This window comes from Misgurnus anguillicaudatus, chromosome 12, assembly GCF_027580225.2.
Source record: "Misgurnus anguillicaudatus chromosome 12, ASM2758022v2, whole genome shotgun sequence".
NCBI lineage: Eukaryota > Metazoa > Chordata > Actinopteri > Cypriniformes > Cobitidae > Misgurnus > Misgurnus anguillicaudatus.
The window spans coordinates 37,707,033-37,727,925 of NC_073348.2; the positions used below are offsets into that span (position 1 = coordinate 37,707,033).

The following is a 20,893-nucleotide window of genomic DNA, read 5'->3' on the forward strand; positions in this document are numbered from 1 at the left end:
CGTATTGTTTCTCGAATCGCTCTCGCGGTACTTGTACGTCATCCCCTGTCGGTTCTTGCAGCGCCGTATAAAGTTGAACCAGCCTTATGATTTTTATTAAGATTTAGAAATGTTTAAATGTTAATTTTTTATATATTCATAAATTTCTTATTTTATTAATATAATATACATCTACATAATAACAAATTATATGGATTGTTATATTTTTGTATAAGTGTTGTACTGTAATTATTATTTTGTTCTTTTGTATTTATTTGTTTCATTGATATTTTACTTGTTTATATTTTTTGTAGCGCTTTGAGTTTTAGAAAAGTGCATTATAAATAAAATGTATTATTATTATTATTATTATTATTACAGCTCTTCCCTGGAAATTAAAATATTTATATAGAAGGAATTTAAACTATTTTGTAATATCTGTAAAGTTTACAATGAAGTATAGCACCAAGTAGTACTAGTTTTGGGTGCAAGGCTTATTTCACTGCAAGCAATAAAATAAATGTGACCCTGTCTGTGATTAAAAGATACATTTAAAAATAATAAATGAGGAAATAATCATTTAGCTTTTGTTTTTCCAAAACATGTTTATTATTGGCATCATAAAAAGTGAGATTGATATGAATCTATTCTGAGGGAAGAATCCTAAGAAAGGGGAGGAAGGAACAGGGATAAAAAGTGCCATGAGAAGGCTAGTTGCTATGCTACAAGGCCGCAGTGGGCTTTGATCACTGTTTAGCGGTGGTCAGATTAAAGCCGCCGCGCTGGTGGAACTGCATGTCCCTCACACGACGCATGGACTGAATCTGGGGCTGGAAGGCGCAAAACTCATTGTAGTGTCTGTAGTCACCAGACTCGAACAGATACTGGTATCCTCTGTAGCCAGGGTACTGGTATCCCACCCAACTTAAAAAGAAGGAAATAAATAGTTTAAAATGTGTAGGAGATCAGATCTTGTCTTAAGTTTAAATTTGATACTTACGCTCCACCGTAGACCTTCACGCTGCCCACTCTGTCGCAGAAGCCATGCGCCCACAGGGTAGGAACATCATCCTCCTGGATCTCCATCTTGTTGCCCTGGAAGTCGGACAGCTCATGCATGCAGATCTTGTGTTCCATTGGATCCTGGATGTGGGATTTCAGGAAAAGATAAATGAGCAAGATACATCTAGCTGGGGCCGTGCATTTGAATAGTCAGATGTTGACAGGCATACCATGCGGATGGGTCTGAAGGACATGAGACAATCACTGCGGTAGCTGTTTGACCAGGTGTCCCAGCGAGGATACTCTCCCTTCTCCAGGATGAACATCTCACCACGGAAGTTAGACTGCTCGAAGGCAACAAAGCTGAAGACATGGAGAGATAAAGAGTGATGGAAGGACAACAGCATGAGTATGGAGAAAAGACGGCACCAGTATGTTACAAAAGATGTTGCCATTTGTGTCCATGAGATATCAGGGACTGTCCAACGTTTAGTTACAGCCTCTATGGATATTATCCATGTGTCAGTGACTTACGGGCCGCACTCAACAATGATACTGCGAACTCTGTCCATTCCACGTTCAGAAACATTCATGCACTCATTCTGGACCTCCATCATCCTACCCTGAAAATTCTCCTGGTCGAACAGGAAGATCTGCAAGGGTTTGGGAAGTAGAAGACCCTTAGTGTTGGCTAAGTTCAGACCACTAGACATGCAACACCTAATTTAAGATAGCAAGTCCTTAAATAATCACAACATTGTACCAAAACATGACCACTTACTTTGTAGTTACCCATCATTCCAGGATCTCCAATCTTGGAAATCTTGCTGGTGGCAGCGGGACCAGGACCCTTATCTTTGGCATCGGTGCCGTGGTTGGAGGACTTGGTGTGAGACATGATGAAGGGGTTCAAGAACGTCTGTGGGGGAGAGAGAGATAAAAAAAGGTGGGGATGATCATGAGGGCCAGTGTGGTGAGAAAGGTCTGACAGGTTTTAATTGTTTAAGAGTGATCTATGGAAGGGTTTGGGCTTCAAAAAGCATCAAAAAAATATGTAAATCCATGGCATCAACCAAAGCAGTTATTGAGGGAACTCTGGAACAACTTTTTTCTGGATGCATTTGCTAGACTCTTACCTGCTTGAGTACAGCTGTGCCGTGCTGGGATGCCTGGCTCTCACCAGTGATCTAACTTTTATACGCTGGCAAGGGGAACGTAGAGGGGTTGGCATACAATAGAAACACTCCGTCATCAGAGTTTGTCTGTGCCAAAGCCGCAGGGTCATCGCATAGCACCAGAAGGCTCTCCCCGCAGTGCTTGTAAGCATTTTACAGTCAATGGAAAGCCCTGACGATGGCACTTTCCTCTGAGAGTTGCCGCTATATGCTATAGGCAGCATATGGATGAGAGGTGTGCACGGGTCAGAGATCATGTCAAGATAATCCTTATTACTGTGAACTCTAACTTTCCCTTTCCTGAATTTCCAAGTTTTCCAAGAAATACGGCCAGTGCTGTCTTGATTTGGGAAAAAAGTAAGATTAATGATAATGTATAAAAAACAATGTATGTGCATAAAATAGTCATTAAACATGTGCGTTTGGACCATAAAACCAGTCACAAGGGTCGATTTTTAAAAATTGAGATTTAAACATCATCTGAAAGGTGAATAAATAAACTTTCCATTGATGTGTGGTTTGTTATGATAGGACAATATTTGGCAGAGATACAACTATAAATCTGAAATCTGAGGAACAAATCTAAATATTTAAAGTTGTCCAAATGAATATTACTAATGATAAATACATTTCTGATATATTCACGGTAGGAAATGTGCAGAATATCTGGAGCATGATCTTTACTAATGATTTTTGGCATAAAAAATTGCAAATTTTGACCCATAAAATGTATTTTTGGCTATTGCTACAAATATACATGAGCTACTTATGACTGGTTTTGTGGTATAATGTATAAATATTATAAAAGATGATATGTCATATGTATGTAAATATAATACAGCCTATTGCTATCAAAAGAAACATCGCTGTTTGATCCCAAATGATTTGATTTCCATATTTTCTTACACTCAGTGTAATATTATATTTAAAATGCTATATTTAAGTCACGCTTGTGTTTTAAATCCATTATTGGTCAAGTCAATTGAACTTAGTATTTTAAGTTTTGATATGTGAATAGTTGACATAACTTATAAAAAAAGTAACTTATTTTTTAAATTAAAGAAGCATAAAAATATATGTTGATTTGACAAAAATGCTACATTTTTTTAATATCCCACATAGAGTTCAGTTGGGTCTTCAATCCACACTCAAATTTTGGGATATTTTCAACCCAGCATTCGGTCAAAAAGGGATGAACCCAGCCTGTTGGGTTTTTATTAAACCTATACTGGGTTGTTTTAACCCATTGTTTGGTAAAATATAAATATGTTATGGGTTCATCCCTTTTTGACCCGTTTTTCAGAACGTGGTATCTCAATTTTTAAGTTGAATTGCCTGTTGTAGGCAACAGCAATGTAAATATGTACATGTAAATATCTCTTTAGATAAGATACAAAATAGCACAAACATGTGTATATGATTTGTGGGTCACACTTTATTTTACGGCATCACTGTTACAGTGTAATTATACATTTAAAGGTGCAGTGTGTAATTTTTAGAAGGATCTCTTGCAAAAAGAAATGCAAAATAATATACAAAACTATATTATCAGGGGTGTATAAAGACCTTTCATAATGAACCGTTATGTTTTTATTACCTTAGAATGAGACATTTTTATCTACATACACCGAGGGTCCCCTTACATGGAAGTTGCCATTTTGGGCCGCCATGTTTCTACAGCAGCTCTTAACTGACAATTTTTTAGTTGTCTCTGACGATGACATGTTTTTCCAGTGGCAGCCGTAGCTTCTCTATGTGTTTCAAAAGCAAGAGGTGAGCAGTGGATTACGCCGTTGGTTGCAATTCCCATCCTCACCACTAGATGCCCCTAAAATTTACACAGTGCACCTTTAAGTACTAAGTAATAATCATTAACAACATGTACTTACTATAGGGCTGGGGTTAGGATTAGGGTTTGGTTTAGGGTTAGTTGCATGTATACTTTGCATAATTAACTGTTATTACTATAATAATTACATGCATGTGTAACAGTACCGTAAAATAAAGTGTTACCGATTTGTGTAAGACATTATCAACTTCAGCGTGTCTATTTGTTTAATGCATGTGAATGACTCAAAAACCCACTTTTGAAATTAAGCAGTTTTGCATCCCTAAGCACTGAATGTGTTTAATTTCTTAAAATTGTCAATATTAGTGATGTATAGTTATTCTGGCTAAACCTTACTAGTAAGGTGCATGGAAAAGCAAATCATTTAGAAAGTAAATCCAGCATTGTTTGTTTATTTAGGCCAATGTTTTTCAATCCTTTTAAAACATCAACCCCTGTAGCTAAAAATTATTTAAACGCTGATTTATTTGTCTGCTGTGTACCACATTGGATGAAAATGCCAGAGCTGCATAAAGTTAAACTCAAACACTCATTTGTTATAATCAGTTTTATTCTCACAAACCATTTGAAAACGATTTAAGAATTTTGCAAAGTTTTCGTGTTAAGGATTTTTAGGATAATTAAGTCTGTTGCATATTAGAATGTGTTTTACTGCATGTGTTTTTTTCCCCAGAAACTATTGTTTACAGCACATTGTGAGATGTTTAAATAATTAATGATGGATGATAAAATCTCTTTGAAGTCATGAGCCATGTACATACAAGCAATGACCAATTCAAAACACCCACATTGCATTCAGTTCACCAAACAGAAGCATCACAATACCATATCTCCACTTTCCATCCTGTATACATCTCTGTTATTTTTTAGCATGTATGTATGTATGCATGCATGTATGACCCATGTATCTACTAGGTCAAGCCAGCGATAGTGTAGTGTTTGCATTTCTACAGCTGTATGGATTTAACCCCTCCATTGTCAGCTGGACAATGACAGACCCCTCCCTCCATGCTGACCCGTGGCTTTTATTGGGCCTCTTGCCAGGGGAGGCTTTAAAAGGGTGGATGCACATGCCAGCCTCCACTCTCACATCAGGACGTCCCAAGGGCATCGAAGCGAGGTGAGTTTTCTGCTTCGCTCTAGCCCTCATACACGTTCTTTCGTCCACACCCCCCTCGTATATACGTGCATGGGCCAAATGTGAGCATTTGCCTTAGTTTAGACTTTTAAAGCTTTTTGTCAAGGACACCTGTTTACCTCAGAATGACTTGGAGGGCATGTTTTGCATGCTCGTTTTATTGCTTATATTTTGGTTAAAGTGTGAGGTCATGAATGGTTCACGGGTGTGTAGTGTTATTATAATGTGTCTGTAATTCATGTCTCATTTTTTTTTACACAGAAAAAATGACTCACCATTGCACCAAGTTTTCTGGCCATTGGAAGGTATGTTTGACTCCACTTTTTTTGAAAATATTCTCATTTTCCAGCTCCCCCGAAAATAGTCCTCTTGATAACTTTCAATAGCTGGGGACTATTTTTGGGCACTGCATAATATCATTGGGCCTCCTGCAGCCATGTTACGGCAGCAAAGTCTTTGATTATTACGCCAGAATTAGACTATAGTTCCTAGCCATATCTGACTAGAAAGTCATAACTTTTAATTTTCTGTCATTCTTAGTACACAATGTAACTACAGAAGAGTCAAGTTTTAAATAGGAAAAAATATCAAAACTCTTTGGTTATTTTTGAGTGCGATGCTAATGGTCTAATCAGATTCAATGGATTATGCTAAGCTATGCTAAAAGTGGTACCACCAGATCCAGAGATCGGCTGAATGGATTCCAAAACAGTAAAAATCAAATGTTTAACTCTCGGGGAGCTGGAAAATGAGCATATTTTCATAAAAAGTGGAGTGTCCCTTTAATGCTGTCACTCTTTACAATCTCCAAAACAGGTTTTTTTGCTGTCTTTCGTATCTAACAGAAGTCCACAACATATTGTATAATAATTTCAAGTGCTTTCAGGAAAAATAAGTATATATTTTTCAATATAGCCTACTTAAGGTTATAACACAATAGCACAATTTCTATAATACTATGTACTGTAAAAAAAAAGCATCATTTTTGTCAAATCAACATATATTTCAACAAATTAATTCAACATAAAAGTTATGTCAACTTATCACAGGTTGAAACTTAAAGTAGTAGGTTGAATTTACTGTTTTTAGTGTGTGCAATTCCTTAACGGTTCCCTAAAAACATCCCCATTTGATCTTTTGCAAATCTTAAATCATGCCCTAAAAGGAGCATTTCACCCGTAGAAACATTAATCTTTATTCAAAGTGCATCATATTTTTGTCGAAATGTAACATACATTTCGAATTTGGTACCTATTTGACCGAGAAAATGGGTGTTTGTAGTCTCAACCCCTCAACAAAGATATTGGACTTCCTGCTTTCAATGATATACAAAATGATGATTTTTACATCATTGAAAGAAGGAAGCGCAACACTGAAATCTGTATTTCTCCTGTCTCAGCGGAAACTGAGGAAATGATGCACGACCATTCAGTAACATGACTGGGGTTCCAACTATACAAAGCTTAATACAAATGGGTGAAGTGTCCCTTTAAAATCATTTTTAAAGGTGCCCATCCTCTTTATTCCAGATTATTGTATACGACGAGGAATGTTTCCAGGGTCGCCACCATGAGTTCACATCGGAGTGCTTCAACGTCATGGAGTTCGGATTCGAGACCGTGCGCTCACTGAAAGTAGAAAGTGGAGCGTGAGTATTCTCTCATATTTAGACCCTTTATATCACATTAATAAATACTTACTTAAATGTTTACAGTTATACTTTAGGTAATACCAGAAAAGCGGATATGTAGTGTGGTCATCAAGATCCAGTGTTTTTATCCCATGTGACATATTTATGCAACCAGGCAGGTCACCTATAAACAAGTTCTTACTCTTGTGCTTCTCAACAGTTGGGTGGGCTACGAGCATGCATCTTACCAGGGTCACCAGTTTGTGCTGGAACGTGGCGAGTACCCTCAGTGCGATGCCTTTGGGGGAAGCAATGCTTACCACATCGAGAGGATGACCTCCTTTAGACCCATCTCCTGCGCTGTACGTTCACAGGCTATCAGGCTAAGCAAAAACAACCCCGGCTTGTTTATCTGACCTCATTTCAGATGACAAGAGTTTTCTTAATGAATGTTTTCAATATAAGCCTCTTTTTTTTGGCATGCATACTTTTACAATATCCAGAACAAATGTTTTAGTGGATTGTTATTAATTCATTGTAGAATCCAGACAGGTCTGTCAAGACTGTTATCTGTATTTTACTAGTAAGTTGCATTTCACTGACTGATGGTGTGTGTGATATAACTTTAAACAGAACCACAGGGAGAGCAGAATGACCATCTATGAAAAAGAAAACTTTCTAGGCCGCAAGGGAGAGCTGAGTGACGATTATCCTTCGCTTCAGGCCATGGGTTGGTGCAACAATGAAGTGGGTTCAATGCGTGTTCAGTCCGGAGCGTGAGTATTTATCTTCTCTGACTTGTTTTATTTTATTCGGCCAATATCTCATTTACATCTCTGATCGGGTGGCTATTTTTCAGGTTTGTGTGCTACCAGTACCCTGGTTACCGTGGATACCAGTACATCATGGAGTGTGACCGCCACCTTGGGGATTACAAATACTTCAAGGAGTTTGGCTCCCATTCCCAAACTCCTCAGATTCAGTCCATCCGACGTATCCAGCAGTAACCCATTTCTTCCTCCCCCTTTCCCTGCCAAAACTCTCATGCCCCTTTCTGCCCAATGCTAAATAAACTGTCTTTCTTAAACTTTACTGACCTCTTGTTATGGATCTGGGTCCTTAGTTATATTAGGACATTTAAGTGAACATGCCTTTCAAAAAACAATACTGATGTGCATCTTGAGACAAAACAATAACACTGATATATGTTAAGATGTGTCAGTGCAAGATGTTTTTAAATTAAGGCAGCTCAAAGATGCATTTTAGTCTGGGACTAGGATAAGCCCTATCTATCTGGGAAACTAGTGTCTTTAAAATGAAGTAATGCACTAGTTTTCCACAAGATGGAGCAATAAACCTACGGCAAATAACAGACAGCACAACCCTGCTATAACTAAACATATTTATAATGCTTCCTTAACAAAAACATACCAAAACGTGGCTTAATTTGTACATGACCTGGTTTAAGTGTTATCTTATATGGTATGTTCGGGAACTGAAAGCACAAGCCCATACAAGAAACATGCAGAGTTGATAAAAGAAGTGGGATGCGCTTCGACAACGATTTTTATTTAGATAACATTTGCGCAGTCAGCGTAACAACTGCAGTGTCGCAAACAAATTAACAAATCCCACTATGAAGTAAGCAGTGGTCGTGAATATTACTGATGACTATATTATTACAATTAAAATCAAGAATATTCATTAATTACGTGTTATGACGTCCAGCCAGTAAGCAAGATATAGCCTCATGAATATAAATAAAGTGACGTCACGGGGCGCTCCAGGAAAGTTACTACGCAACGTCATCACTATCTAATTAATATTCAAGCAATACAGCTTAGTGGGATTAGTAATTTCCCCTTCCCTTTTCAATCTTTTATTTACAATGAATGAGAGTATGAATTTTAAAGCAATACGAAAGAGACAACAATTAAACTATTACATAAATATCTATATAAATGTAAAAGTAAATACAATTTATAAAATGTATGTTGGACTGGACAGTTTCAAAGCAACCCTAAACATTAGTAAAAAACTCACAGTCACAACAGTTCTTTTTTTACCGTACTATAGTAAATATTAAAGCATACAATGGTATATTTCATATGGGAATGCAACAAGATTTATGGTTTGGTGGTTGTAATTTCGTGTCCTTTTTTGTCGTTTGAGTCCCGTTCCGCCTAACCGCTGTGATCCAGTGCCGTTTTTTGTTGATCCAGTGCCGGTTTTTGCGGCGGATCTGCCGTTGGGAGGAAGTGCTGCTCTCAGACTACATTTCACTTCACGACGCGCCGTGGGGCTCAGCTCACACCAAGCACTAAAAAGATAAAATAGTCGTGTGTTCCCACAAGGATTAATCCCAGAGAACTGTCAAGAGGTACTCGTTCCTCGGGGTGTGTGAACTAAATCGGACCGGAGGGTTTTATGCGGACGGATGTTGTGTTTTCGTTAAGCGATGTCGGAAGAGATGAACACTTGGATCTACGACCCAAACACGGATGGAAAAGAAAAGAGTCGTTTCTTTCGCCAATAACATCGGAAAATCAAAATCGACCATCTTTTGGAGAAACCTACACTTAAACCCCCGGGACGAGCCGTGAGGAAGAAGATTGGAGTTGAAAACCACGTTGTGTTGTTGTTTTTTAAACTCATAGTTTCGTCCATATAAGCTTGAGTTTGAGACGCACAGCCATGCATGTGAAGTTCCGCAAGATCTAGAGATTTCAGGGCCACCTCAACTGTATCTTTTACATTTTTATGCCCTGACAGATCAAGAACCGACGTATTTCATCACAGTAATTGATCTTTGTTTGTTTCACCGGACCACGTTTTGTGGCACCATCGCGACTTTTCTCTTTTTTTTTCAAGAAAAAGGAAACACGGATTGCTTTAGTTCACATTTGCTTATTTCCTTTTCTAGCGCCCCCCTCGTATCAACGCTGCAGTAGAGCAATATTTCAACATTTGCTTACAGCATATCTCTCAATATATAAATAGATTAACATCCTTTAAAAGGATAAAACTGTCCGCATTGCACAAGGCTTAGAGTAGCACAACGATGGGATCTGGCAAAATACTCCTGCATGTTTATTTGAATGTTAGACTTTAATTTTGGCTCTTTAATTGGCTTGTGGGATCAGGAAAGCCGACTTGGATCTGATCAGTGCTTTTATAAAAGAAGAGAAGGGACAGCTGATCTTAACATTCACACCACCGAAATGGAGATTTGTTTGTGATATAACCAGGATATAGACATATCTATCTATTACATCTTGACGGATACTCAGTTTTTGGATATTAAGGAAATACCTACTCGTCGCATCGATTGCCATTATTTATTTTTCCTCAACCATTTGGGCTTTTGATTCCCACCATCTTTACGCCTTTTGAGGAGAGGAGGATACACAGCACTCGTTTTTTTATCTCTGGTTTGTTTGTATGCTGTCAGTTGCTAAATGAGATTAAACTAGGTTAAATTGAAAACCGAAACAAGATATTGCCGTTTAATAGTCACCTATTTTCCCGTTTGTGATTTCTATTCCAGTGACCTGGCTTGCTTTTTTATTGCAATATCTTAAGGATATTATCGATTTTAAAGGCTCGCATTGATTTGGGCGCAGTTAGGGCTTTATTTGCATTTGTAACACAAGGCCAGCGTCCATGCATTCGTAGTTAACCTGCTACCGCCGTCATTTCCATCCTTCTGCATGCACCGTGGCTCACATTGACACGCGTGTAATTTTTCGACGGTCATTATACCAGCAGGTGGGTTTCTCGCGTTAAACTCACCCGAGGGGGGTGGGTGGTGGAGGGGGAAAGAATAGCGTTATCGATATTATCATTATAACCATCTTGAATTATTTGATTGATTCGGGAGGAGATGCCATATACGCACACTCTTCCTCTGTAAAAGAGAAGCCATTTATGCAACTGTAACGTTAGTTGACCTGAGGGCGACGTTTGCTACATAGATACGGACCATATAGATTTTGAATATTTATGCTTGTGCACCAGAAAAATGATGGCTGATTTTTGAAATACTAAAAAAAGAGAAAATTTAACGACCGGGGCTGGAACCGATGTTCGCGCCTCGCTCGCGCATCATCGTCGTCTTCGCCACAGCTCCCGCGCTCGTCTCGTGCTGAGTCCGCGCGCCGCCGCTCCCAGAGCGCGCTTGCCTCACGTTCTTCTCACCGCTGGTTCTGGTACAGTTTACGACTCGGTTCGACCAAGAGGGCTTGAAGATGGCGGACCTCGAAGCGGTTCTCGCCGATGTCAGCTACCTGATGGCGATGGAGAAGAGCAAATCGACTCCAGCGGCCCGGGCGAGCAAGAAAATCATCCTGCCTGAACCCAGGTAACCATCACGCATCAGTCGTTTAATTTCAACATATTTAAATACCTTCCAAGAAATTTTAATTTAAGAGGCGGGGTTTTGTAACGTCAACATGTTTTGTTAATTTACACACACATATTGGGTTATAAAGAAGCGATATAAATGTCGTTTAAATGGTGTCTGTCACAACAGATTATTAGCATGTCAACGCATTTGATGATAACTGACTACCTTGCTGACATAAAGGTACCATGTTTTTTTTTTTTTTTTTTTTGCAAGGTACTGTGGCTTTGGTTTTTGAACGTGTTTCCTGATGCTAACGTTGTTTTGGGTGTATAAACTCATAAGTATCATAACTATTGCAATTTCCTGTCAGAAATATCGCGCACTCTGGTATTTTTAGATACTTCTGCAGTTACTAAGGCCTGCTGGGAAAATTCACCCTTGTGAGTCAATGTCTCTTATCACCTGTAGATTTGAACTAAGTTAAGGTTGATATTCAGTGTAAACAGGTCGAAGTACTGATAGGGACTTCACATTTTCCTGTTGCATACTCAACAGGGCTTACAAATGTCCTCTTGCTTGTGTTTTGTGTAGTTGTTGTTGTTGATGGTTAGGCCTTGAAAACGTTGAAGGAGACATCTGATTGTGTTTCAGTTATTACACAGACGATTTAATGTACCTAATATCGTTTTATTAACCCCTAGTGTATATTAGGGTTTTGTTATTGGCGCTGTACAGATTCTGCAATGATAAAAAAATATAGTAAACTGTCCATTTGAAGGGCCCTGTTTGGAAACAAACTAAAACCTGGACCAGACTAATGATATGGTATTCCTTAAAAATTCATAGCTTGCCCATCTCATAAAATCACTATGGTGATAGTCTGGACTGTGGCTGTCGGTTTATAATGTATAGCTTGTATTTCCGCACAAAGAAGGTTTTATTGTAGAGTTCGCACATAAACGTGTGGCTCTGTGTAGCTAGGATTCAGAGACGTTTCGTGGAACCACGGAAGTTTTAAGCAACACTTAATGTAAACATAAAACAATGCAACGCTTACAAGTGATCTCTCGTTGTGGTTGCAAGTATTGTTTGAAGGTAAACGGATAAGACCGCTTAAAAGTATGCGGACTTGTTTTTGGAAATATAAACTACCACGCCTGACGCTAACACATGTCTTAGTGGGAAAACAATTGCAAGCGTGCAGAGATTTGTACATGGCACCCTTCGAATGAACTTTATTTGCATGTTTTTTTTTCTATTAACTTAGCAATGGTTTGTTTTACAAGCATGCATTTAAAGGAATAGTTCATCAAGAAATGAAAATTCTGTTATCATTTACAAACCCTCACATTGTTTCAAACCTGTATAAAGTTCTTTGTTTTGCTGAACACAAATGAAGATATTTTAAACCAAACAGATCTGGGGCACCATTCACTTCCATTGTATTATTTTTATGGTATGTCAATGGTGCCCCAGATCTGACTGCTTTTTTGCAAATATTCTTCAAAATGTCTGTATTCATCAGCACAAAGAAATGTATGCATTTTACGTTTGGAACAATTTGAGAGTGAGTAAATGATGACATAATGTAAATTTTACTGTGAACTAGGCCTTTAACATTTTGTCAGTGGTTGATGTTTTGGCTAAATAAGTTGCGCATAATAGTGTACAGTTAGTCTGGAAATGGCAAGCAGAAGTTACAACCATGCCATAAGTTTATCAACCATAAACTTTATCTTGTGAGTAATGCAATAAGTCTAAAGTAGATTTAAGTAAGTGGATTTTTGTAAGGTTAATTTTAAAGGGACATTTAACTTTCTTTGAAAATGGCTTATTTAGAGTTAAGCAATTGAGTTTTACCATTTTGGAATCCATTCAGCCGATCTCCGGGTCTGGCGGTTCCACTTTTAACATAGCTTAGCATAATTCATGAATCTGATTAGACCATTAGCATCGCGCTCAAAAATAACCAAAGAGTTTAGATATTTTCCTGTTTAAAACTTGACTCTTCTGTAGTTACATCGTGTACAAAGAATGACAGAAAATTTCAAGTTGCAATTTCCTAGGCCGATGTGGCTAGGAATTATACTCTTATTCCGGCGTAATAATCAAGGACTTTGCTTGCTGTACCATGGGTACAGCAGGTGCAATGATATTACGCAGTGCCTGAAAATAGTCCCCAGCTATTGAAAGTTACCAAGGTGACTATTTTCGGGCGCTGCGTAATATCATTTAAAAAAAGTGAAGTGTCCCTTTAAGGACACCCTAAGTAGTCCTTATCTGCTTTTCGACAACGTTTAAACTTCCTTTACATAGTTTTAAGGCGCACTCACACTATCCAAACCAAACCATGCTCAGGTTCGTCATTAGGATGCGATTGTTTTGAAGAAAGCAGGAAGTAAAGCGCTCTCTTAACACTGGAACCCAATGTAATGTTAAGTCTGTGTTTTTATTGGGAGTTTTGTGGTGCACAATGACACACACAAACCTCTCACATGCCATCATATTGCTTAGTTGGTCTGTCGCGTGCGCAGCTCGGACATTCACGTAACCTTGCAGCGTGCATCAGAAGGTTTTTATGAAGGCAAATGAAGGTAGGTGGTCGCGCAATTGACTTCTCCGCGTTCCGCACCTGAGCCCAAGTAAACCGTGCTGGAGCCCACCTCTGTAAGCCAGCCAGGGCGATTAACCAAACTGGCCCGGGCGAGGTTTGGTTTGGATGGTGTGAGTGCACCCTTATTACATAAAACTTTCAATGACGTCCTACAATGAAAACACAATAAACACTTTTTCTTTTATACTTTTATTGTTTAGACTATATAAATGTGCCAAAGCATCAAATTATTTTTAACTGCTTAGTGAAACAGAAGTCCGCATCAGGACGCAAGCAAGTGGCAAAATTTATTTAGTTAATCATCGTCCTTCCTACACAAAGGCTAATATAAACATCTCTCCATGGGCCGTGATGATGCATGTGCCGGTGGGCTATTTAGTCTCCCCAGATGTGGTAATGTGCGGTACAGCTTTGAAATGATAATGGGGGTTGGCTTTTCCATTCGTAAGCCATACATCCGCTTCTTATTGTGATTAGTCTGCTTTAGTGGCTCTGTTTGCTCTGAGGGATTACTGTAGTCCACAGCAGGGCGGCATTACCACGGATGGAGTGAAAGCATTAGCTGTTGACATCAGTGTCCTCATAATTAGCATTATTACAGACTTCATAAGCGTCATGCCACTCCTAGCTGCACCTTCTGACCTAAATGTCTCTATAACAGTTGAGGCGTTTAACGTCAAAGTCTCCTTGTGATGTATAGTTAAAAAACTTTTGTGGGTTTACATGGATGCATGATATTGGTGGGAACTGACATTGTGATATTTTGTTTTTCTGCGGCGTGTATTGCGGTACGACTTTGCCACGTGACTTGGATTTCTTAAATTTGAGGAAAATAGTTGCATAATGGTATTACATACATCGTGTTACGTGACCAGATCGTGTTATTAAATCATTCTTTGGAACCGTATTTATTTTTATCACAAGGTAAAACATTACTGAATCTGTGGTTTCTGTTTGATGTTTTAAACATTCTCGTAAAGTGTAACACTGGTAAAGGAAATCAAAATAGTTTTCCTTTCGAAAGAAAAAAAATGCTATGCATGTTCTGCGACACGACTATTGCAGATGCACACATTGCGACATCTGAATTGTGGCACAATATTGACAAAGTTATAGCTATTCTGATAATACCAAAGACATCTACCGTCAAACTAAATGCAAGCACAAAACAAGCAGCAATAAATGCATTTTAGGTTAATAAATAGAAGGCACTTTGACGGCACAGAAAGTAGGGCCATCGAGATAGCAGAGCAGCGCTACATTCTCCTCGGGCCAGTCCTTAGCCTGCTGGCAGAGAGGTGAGATTTTGACAGCATGACTGGAAGTGTTTGATGGGCCGGGGGGGATGGCGGGATTGTTTGACAGCAAAACGAGTAGAGGAGACTGGAGATTGTTTCAGCCACGTACACGTTCGAGGGGGACGGACCGTGGAATTGAACAGATGAGATTGCAGACAGAAAGAGAAAGAGATGAATGTGTCAAGAGTCGGGCACAAAGGGGTCGAGGATGTTGTGGTCGAATGCAATATCTTCTGCAAGGGTGCAATCCTGCATTTAAATGGTATCCATTAGTCTGTGGTTTTTAAATAGATGGCACTTTGCAGTTGCCAAAGGCTAGTTATGTGTCATAATGGTAATGTAGGCCAAGCCATGAAATATAAATGCGCTGCCGGAGTAAAACAGGTTGTCATTAATAAATAAAAAGTTTGTTTATTTCTTAAAAGGGCTTAAGAGGTTTTCGCTGCTTATGTAGACTTTAAAATTAGGACTGGGTGATACAGATTTTTTTCACTCTTATGATAATAATTGATGTGTGTCGTAATATTTATGTGCTTGTTCTGCAATTGCTAAAATGGTAGCTTTTGTAGTCGACTAGATTAAAAGTATTTAATGCAATATGTAAAATATATAACTTGGGATGCACGATATATCGGCCGACATATTGTTATCGGTTGATAACTGCTTATTTTTAATATTATCGGTTATCGGTCTGATAGCAAAATTAGGCAGATAAATGAAAGCCGATAAATGATGGATTATTTTGGTTTGATGAACCACTTCACTTGCTCATTTCTGGAGTTTTGATTGGTGCTTTCTGTGACATAGTATGGGAGTTTTTCATAGTGAAAATAATATGAATATTTATCGGCCTATATATATATATATATATATATATATATATATATCGGTTATCGCCCCCAAATATAAAGAATTATCGGTTATCGGTATCGGCCAAAATTTCCATATCGGTGCATCCCTATATATTAGGGGTGTAACAGTACGCAAAAATCACGGTTCGGTGCGAACCCCGGTTTTGAAGCCACGGTTCGGTTCATTTTCGGTACAGTAAGGGAGAAATGGAAACATTAAACTGCAGGTTGTTTATTACTATAAACTTTTTTTTACAATTTGTTTACACTTTTTAAACACTTTATTAAAATATAACAGATAAAATATATATAAAATGAAAAAATAATAAATAAAATACTTCTGCAAAGTTCTTTTTTTCATTATTTTATAACAGAAGGTAACTCTTTTCTTAACCTTCTCTTAAACTTTTTCTACTAAAACCTTGAACTAACAAATTCAATTCCTGAATACATTTATGAACTATTAGCCTACATTTTTGCCACCAAAAAATTTCTGTTTTGATTTATTTTGGATTGTTTAACTCACAGTATTGAATTGGCTATGTACCATCTCTGTATAAAAATAATATTACTGCTCTATGTGTAACTGCATAGCAAGCAACATGATGATATACTTATTATACACTCATTTTGAGATTAGTGAGTTGCATACCTAGCCATCTTTGATCTTTTGCATGTTTCTCCTAATCTTTGCTTGTGTCGTCAATGTAAGCTGTAACGAACCCCTCCGCAGCTGAGTAACAGCTGAGTAATCCCTGGATACAGATCTTCTCTGTCCCGACCAGCTGATCGCATAGTGACAATTATATGATTAACGTGATATGCAGATGAAAAATCTGATCACGCAATCCTAATTCTTGCTGTCACAAAAAGCGCATCTCATGAATGCGTAGCAACGAAAGCCGCGCATCCTCTCACGCACTTTTGAAAGAACAAAGCAGCACGTGACGTTGACACGCGTTTAACATGCGCTTTTAGATACGTCACGTAAACGTTTACATAATTAATAAATCGGATATTCTACTACGTATATTAAAATATTTCTGCGGGACGAATTATGTTATATGTTTGACAGAAGACTTGCGCTGTTCGCGGAGACTTCCGCCACTTAATATGTTCGTGCGGAAACGCACGTATTATGTTCCGCACAGGCGCACACAAAATGCATTCGGCCTTTCGGTGCACCTGTGCACCGTGCCGAAAGCCCTGAACCGAAACGGTCCGGTTCGAATACACGTACCGTTACACCCCTACTATATATATAACAAAATGTTCAAATTAAGGGGATGTTTTGCCACTATATGAATGCAATAAAAAATTTTATTCGTTTATATCATTCAATTGAAACCTTGGATCATCTAAACAATGTTTTTTTTTTTTTAGTAAACTTAAAATAATTTAAGCATTAAAACAGAGCATCCATTGCACATATATATTAATTGATTAATTGATTCAGTCTCCCAAACTTGTAGCTCATTAACACCCTCTCCTAGGGCAGCCCGGCAATGCCCTCCTTTGGGAAGCTATGGGTGGAGAAATTGAGCAGGTGGTTGTGTGGAGAGATCAAAACTAAGGCCGGGATCAGGGTGGAAGGGTAGCATGTTGACTTCCTCAAGGTGCAAATGCTACTAAAAGCCACTTATGTTAAAAACATGATAGTGATATTAAACGCACGCTACTGGCTGAATGACCTAAGGCTGAAATTAAGTAGCTTTGAAGTGAAAGTATTTAAAAATAAGTTCACCAAATACTTTCACTTCAAATCTGCTTAATCCTGGCCTCGGGCAATTTAGAAATACTGTTTTGTTGGCAAAGATGATTTACAAAACGCACTTTTTTCAGCTGGTATATGTTGTGTTTGTGTTGAAATCAAATCTTGTAATTTTTTCTTCTTGCAGTATTCGGAGTGTCATGCAGAAGTACCTGGAGGAACGGGACGAACTGACCTTTGACAAAATCTTCAACCAGAAGATTGGTGAGTTTTCTCAATTCTGCATGTCAGTTTGAACAAGATTAGTACTGACCAGAGGTTAAATATGGACATTCTTGATGTCGTCATTTCTCAAAATCTTTCGACACGAGATTCTTGCTACAGCTTTGGGAAATGGCTTTTACCGAGTGAGAAGAAAGAATAATTCATCGAATAAGTGTCTAGAAATCACCAAGGGCACTTGAAGAGGACATGTTAATCACTATGAAGTTAAATAAGGATCTTGTTCTTTTTTCGTATCTGTCGAAGTCAAAGACGGCTCTTTGTTCTTTATAATCGCTGGCAGCTACGTCTACTTTTCTCTATTAGTCACCTGAACAGTTGAAGTCTTTGTGAAACAGGCATGTTGTATAAATGCGCTTTTGTTGTGGTTTGATGAATGCATATGCCAAATAACCTCAGGTACAAAACTGAAAGCATCTTTTTTCCATGCATGCAGAACTTAAGGGGAAAAATAGCATTTTCTGTAATGTGTGAAGTTGTAATGGCATCATGGGAGCGCTCCAGCCAGCCCCAGATTTTGATTAACTTTAATTTTTACTTACTTCTGTGTCTGAAGTCCCAAGTGAGAAACTGTACAAGTTTTTTTTTGTCTTCTCACTTTCTTTCTCACACATTTCCTTTATGCATGATAGTGCTGATAGCAGATTGTTATACAGTGTTAATTGAGATATAATGCAGGTCTATTTAAAAGGATTTCATCCAAAAATAAAATTTCTTAATTTACTCACCCTTGTGCTGTTTCAAATCGACCTAGTATACACATTAGTCTTATATAATTGTCTGGTTCCATGAGGGTGAGTAAATGGCGAAATCATTGAAAGGTGCCGTAGAATGTATAACTGTATTTACGTAGGGTCGCCGTGATTTCACCAAGTAAAGGGGATCGCACACCGGCCGCGCAGCTCAGCGCCGCGCCTTTCTAAAAAAATGTAACACATTGTTTTCTATGAGAGTACGCACACCGGCGCTGACAGGTGGCGCCTGTCCGCGCCGCCCAGCTGTGACTCAGGAAGTTGTTCAAATCCCTGTCGCGCCACACAGCGCCACTCACACAGTTTAACATTACATAACATCATATGTGTCCCAAATCATTAACAAGTAACATTGGCTGCTAACGTATATTTTACATTTTGAAATAGACGTTATCTGACGAAGCTCGCGCTATTTAATGTGCACTTCCGGTTTACAATACCTCCGAGTTCTCCTAGGCGCGACGCGACGCGGCCTGCGCGGCCGGTGTGCGATCCCCTTAAGATGTGATCCTGGATAAACGTTTTAGTCAAAGATACCCCAACCTACCCTTAACTCAAACCCTAACCATTTTTAAACCCTTAAAATACTGTGAAATAGTAGTTTGAGGAGTATTTCTTAAAAGCCCCTAACCCAATCCTAAACCTAAATCTAACATACACACTAATCCTAATCCTGCAATCTGATTGGTTAATGAAAATGTTGATCCAGGACCAACAATGGTGTTGATCCAGGATCACATCTTACGTGGTGATATCACGTTCACCATTTACGCAGGCATAGATGAATAATAAGAGTTGCGTACATGGTAATGACATATCGTGAGCCTCAAACATGATTGTTTCCTCCTCGTGTAAACCTTGTGCTTGCAAAAGACCGTTGGAAAACAGGCCAATGTCAACATAACACCAACTGTGACGTTACAGTCGAGATGTATGCCCCCATTTACATTAAATTACATAAAAATGACACATTGATTAAATTAACTACAATGTTGTTACAATGCTAAAAACAAAGTTGCGACGGCTCAGTTAGCGCTATATGCTAGTTAATGCTATATGCTAGTTTTTTATGCTGAAGTTCTACTATTGACGTTACAGTTACGTTTTGCACGTCCATACCGAAAAAATCACAAACTTACCTTTAGAAACGTCCATTACAATCTCCAAACAATTGATAATTCCTTAAAATCTGTAACTTTATCTGATACAGACTCAAACATAAGATCTGTTTACACACACACAGAGCTACTGAATGAGCTGCTCTGAGAAACAGCCAATCAGAGTAGAGCTCAACATTATTATTCATGATAACGCTTTCAAATAAGGTAATAATAGATCATTTCATACTAAAGGCAAATCCTAGGGTTGTAAATGGACATGTAAATTCATCTTTGGATAGTTTTTGCACTTAGTAAAGCCACATACCTTCTATGTAGATATCAGAGAACAATTTAACAGATTATTTCACTGCAGTCTTTAGCACACAAGTTTAGGTTAATTATTAAAGAAATGAGATAAACCAAGTTATCAGTTCTTCTTGTTAAGTGGTTGCTGCTGTATTTAAGATGTTGTAATAGTAGATGGTCTCTTTTAGCATTTGAGCAGACCCGGGTTACATCCGTTTTGGTCTGTGGTTTAAGTTGTGCATTGACCTGCATAGCTCGCCAGTTTTAATAAGCTACAGTGCAGTCTTTTTCTTATTGATCCTATTGATCACTTTTTAGTACCTTCTATTAATAATACTTACCAATGTTATTTTGTCATTTTTAGATCCTTCCTAAATAATAGATTCAGTGTTGATGACATCATAGATAGTGGCTCCATATGAATCTCTTTACAAAGCAGTCATTTTTTCTTGAAACCAGATAATCAAGAAAAAGCAGCCAACAAGTACACAGCATACATGGGAACTACTATCCCAGAATGCACCTCTTTGAGTTGAGGTTGGGTAAAAGGTTGTAGTGTGCAGAGCTGTAATCTAAACAATGGGCAGATGGTTATATGATAAAAGAAATAATTGTCACTACATGTTCTGATACTTGCGTTTTAGTCTATTTTGTATTTTTAACAATGTTGAAACAGTTATAAAAATGGGAAAATACCAATAAGGAATGAATAGGTTACATAATGAGTTAAGTAGTGTTTTTATATATTCATAGTTTATGTGCATATTTAAGTAAACACACATCTATTATATTTTTATAAAAGCGTTACCCAAGTTTAAGATCAGAAACCCACTGTGATTGGCGTATACAAACAAAGTTTTC

General features: G+C 38.2%; 3 protein-coding genes across 3 annotated transcripts in view; 2 read left to right on the plus strand and 1 right to left on the minus strand.

Moving 5' to 3' along the window:
* Window positions 1-559: 559 nt before the first annotated feature.
* crybb1 (crystallin, beta B1) lies at window positions 560-2,372 on the minus strand. The gene is made up of 6 exons (XM_055207665.2): window positions 2,118-2,372; window positions 1,763-1,900; window positions 1,516-1,634; window positions 1,212-1,344; window positions 980-1,122; window positions 560-903 (listed from the first exon to the last, which is right to left on the minus strand). Exons 2-6 carry the CDS (start codon window positions 1,877-1,879, stop codon window positions 726-728), a joined length of 690 nt encoding a protein of 229 aa, XP_055063640.2. The 5' UTR covers window positions 1,880-1,900; window positions 2,118-2,372; the 3' UTR covers window positions 560-725.
* A 2,964-nt stretch (window positions 2,373-5,336) lies between these two features.
* On the plus strand, window positions 5,337-7,865 carry cryba4 (crystallin, beta A4). Its single transcript, XM_055207664.2, has 5 exons — window positions 5,337-5,448; window positions 6,673-6,791; window positions 6,994-7,135; window positions 7,407-7,549; window positions 7,633-7,865. The coding sequence occupies exons 1-5, from the start codon at window positions 5,410-5,412 to the stop codon at window positions 7,778-7,780; spliced, it is 591 nt and encodes a 196-aa protein (XP_055063639.1). The 5' UTR covers window positions 5,337-5,409; the 3' UTR covers window positions 7,781-7,865.
* A 1,165-nt stretch (window positions 7,866-9,030) lies between these two features.
* grk3 (G protein-coupled receptor kinase 3) overlaps window positions 9,031-20,893 on the plus strand; it is a 75,615-nt gene continuing 63,752 nt past the window's right edge. Inside the window, exons 1-2 of the mRNA XM_073874532.1 lie at window positions 9,031-11,133; window positions 17,780-17,856. Of these exons, the coding sequence (XP_073730633.1) occupies window positions 11,021-11,133; window positions 17,780-17,856 (190 nt within the window). The 5' untranslated portion in view covers window positions 9,031-11,020. The remainder of the gene's footprint in view (window positions 11,134-17,779; window positions 17,857-20,893) is intronic.

Excerpts from the sequence above, each read along its gene's own strand:
- crybb1 (XM_055207665.2), bottom strand. The coding sequence starts at position 1,879 with ATGTCTCACACCAAGTCCTCCAACCACGGCACCGATGCCAAAGATAAG. Across the intron at positions 1,123-1,211 it reads CCTTCAGACCCATCCGCATG|GATCCAATGGAACACAAGAT; the intron begins GTATGCCTGTCA and ends TCCCACATCCAG. Across the intron at positions 904-979 it reads GTGAAGGTCTACGGTGGAGC|TTGGGTGGGATACCAGTACC; the intron begins GTAAGTATCAAA and ends CTTCTTTTTAAG.
- cryba4 (XM_055207664.2), top strand. The coding sequence starts at position 5,410 with ATGACTCACCATTGCACCAAGTTTTCTGGCCATTGGAAG. Across the intron at positions 5,449-6,672 it reads AGTTTTCTGGCCATTGGAAG|ATTATTGTATACGACGAGGA; the intron begins GTATGTTTGACT and ends TCTTTATTCCAG. Across the intron at positions 7,136-7,406 it reads TTAGACCCATCTCCTGCGCT|AACCACAGGGAGAGCAGAAT; the intron begins GTACGTTCACAG and ends AACTTTAAACAG.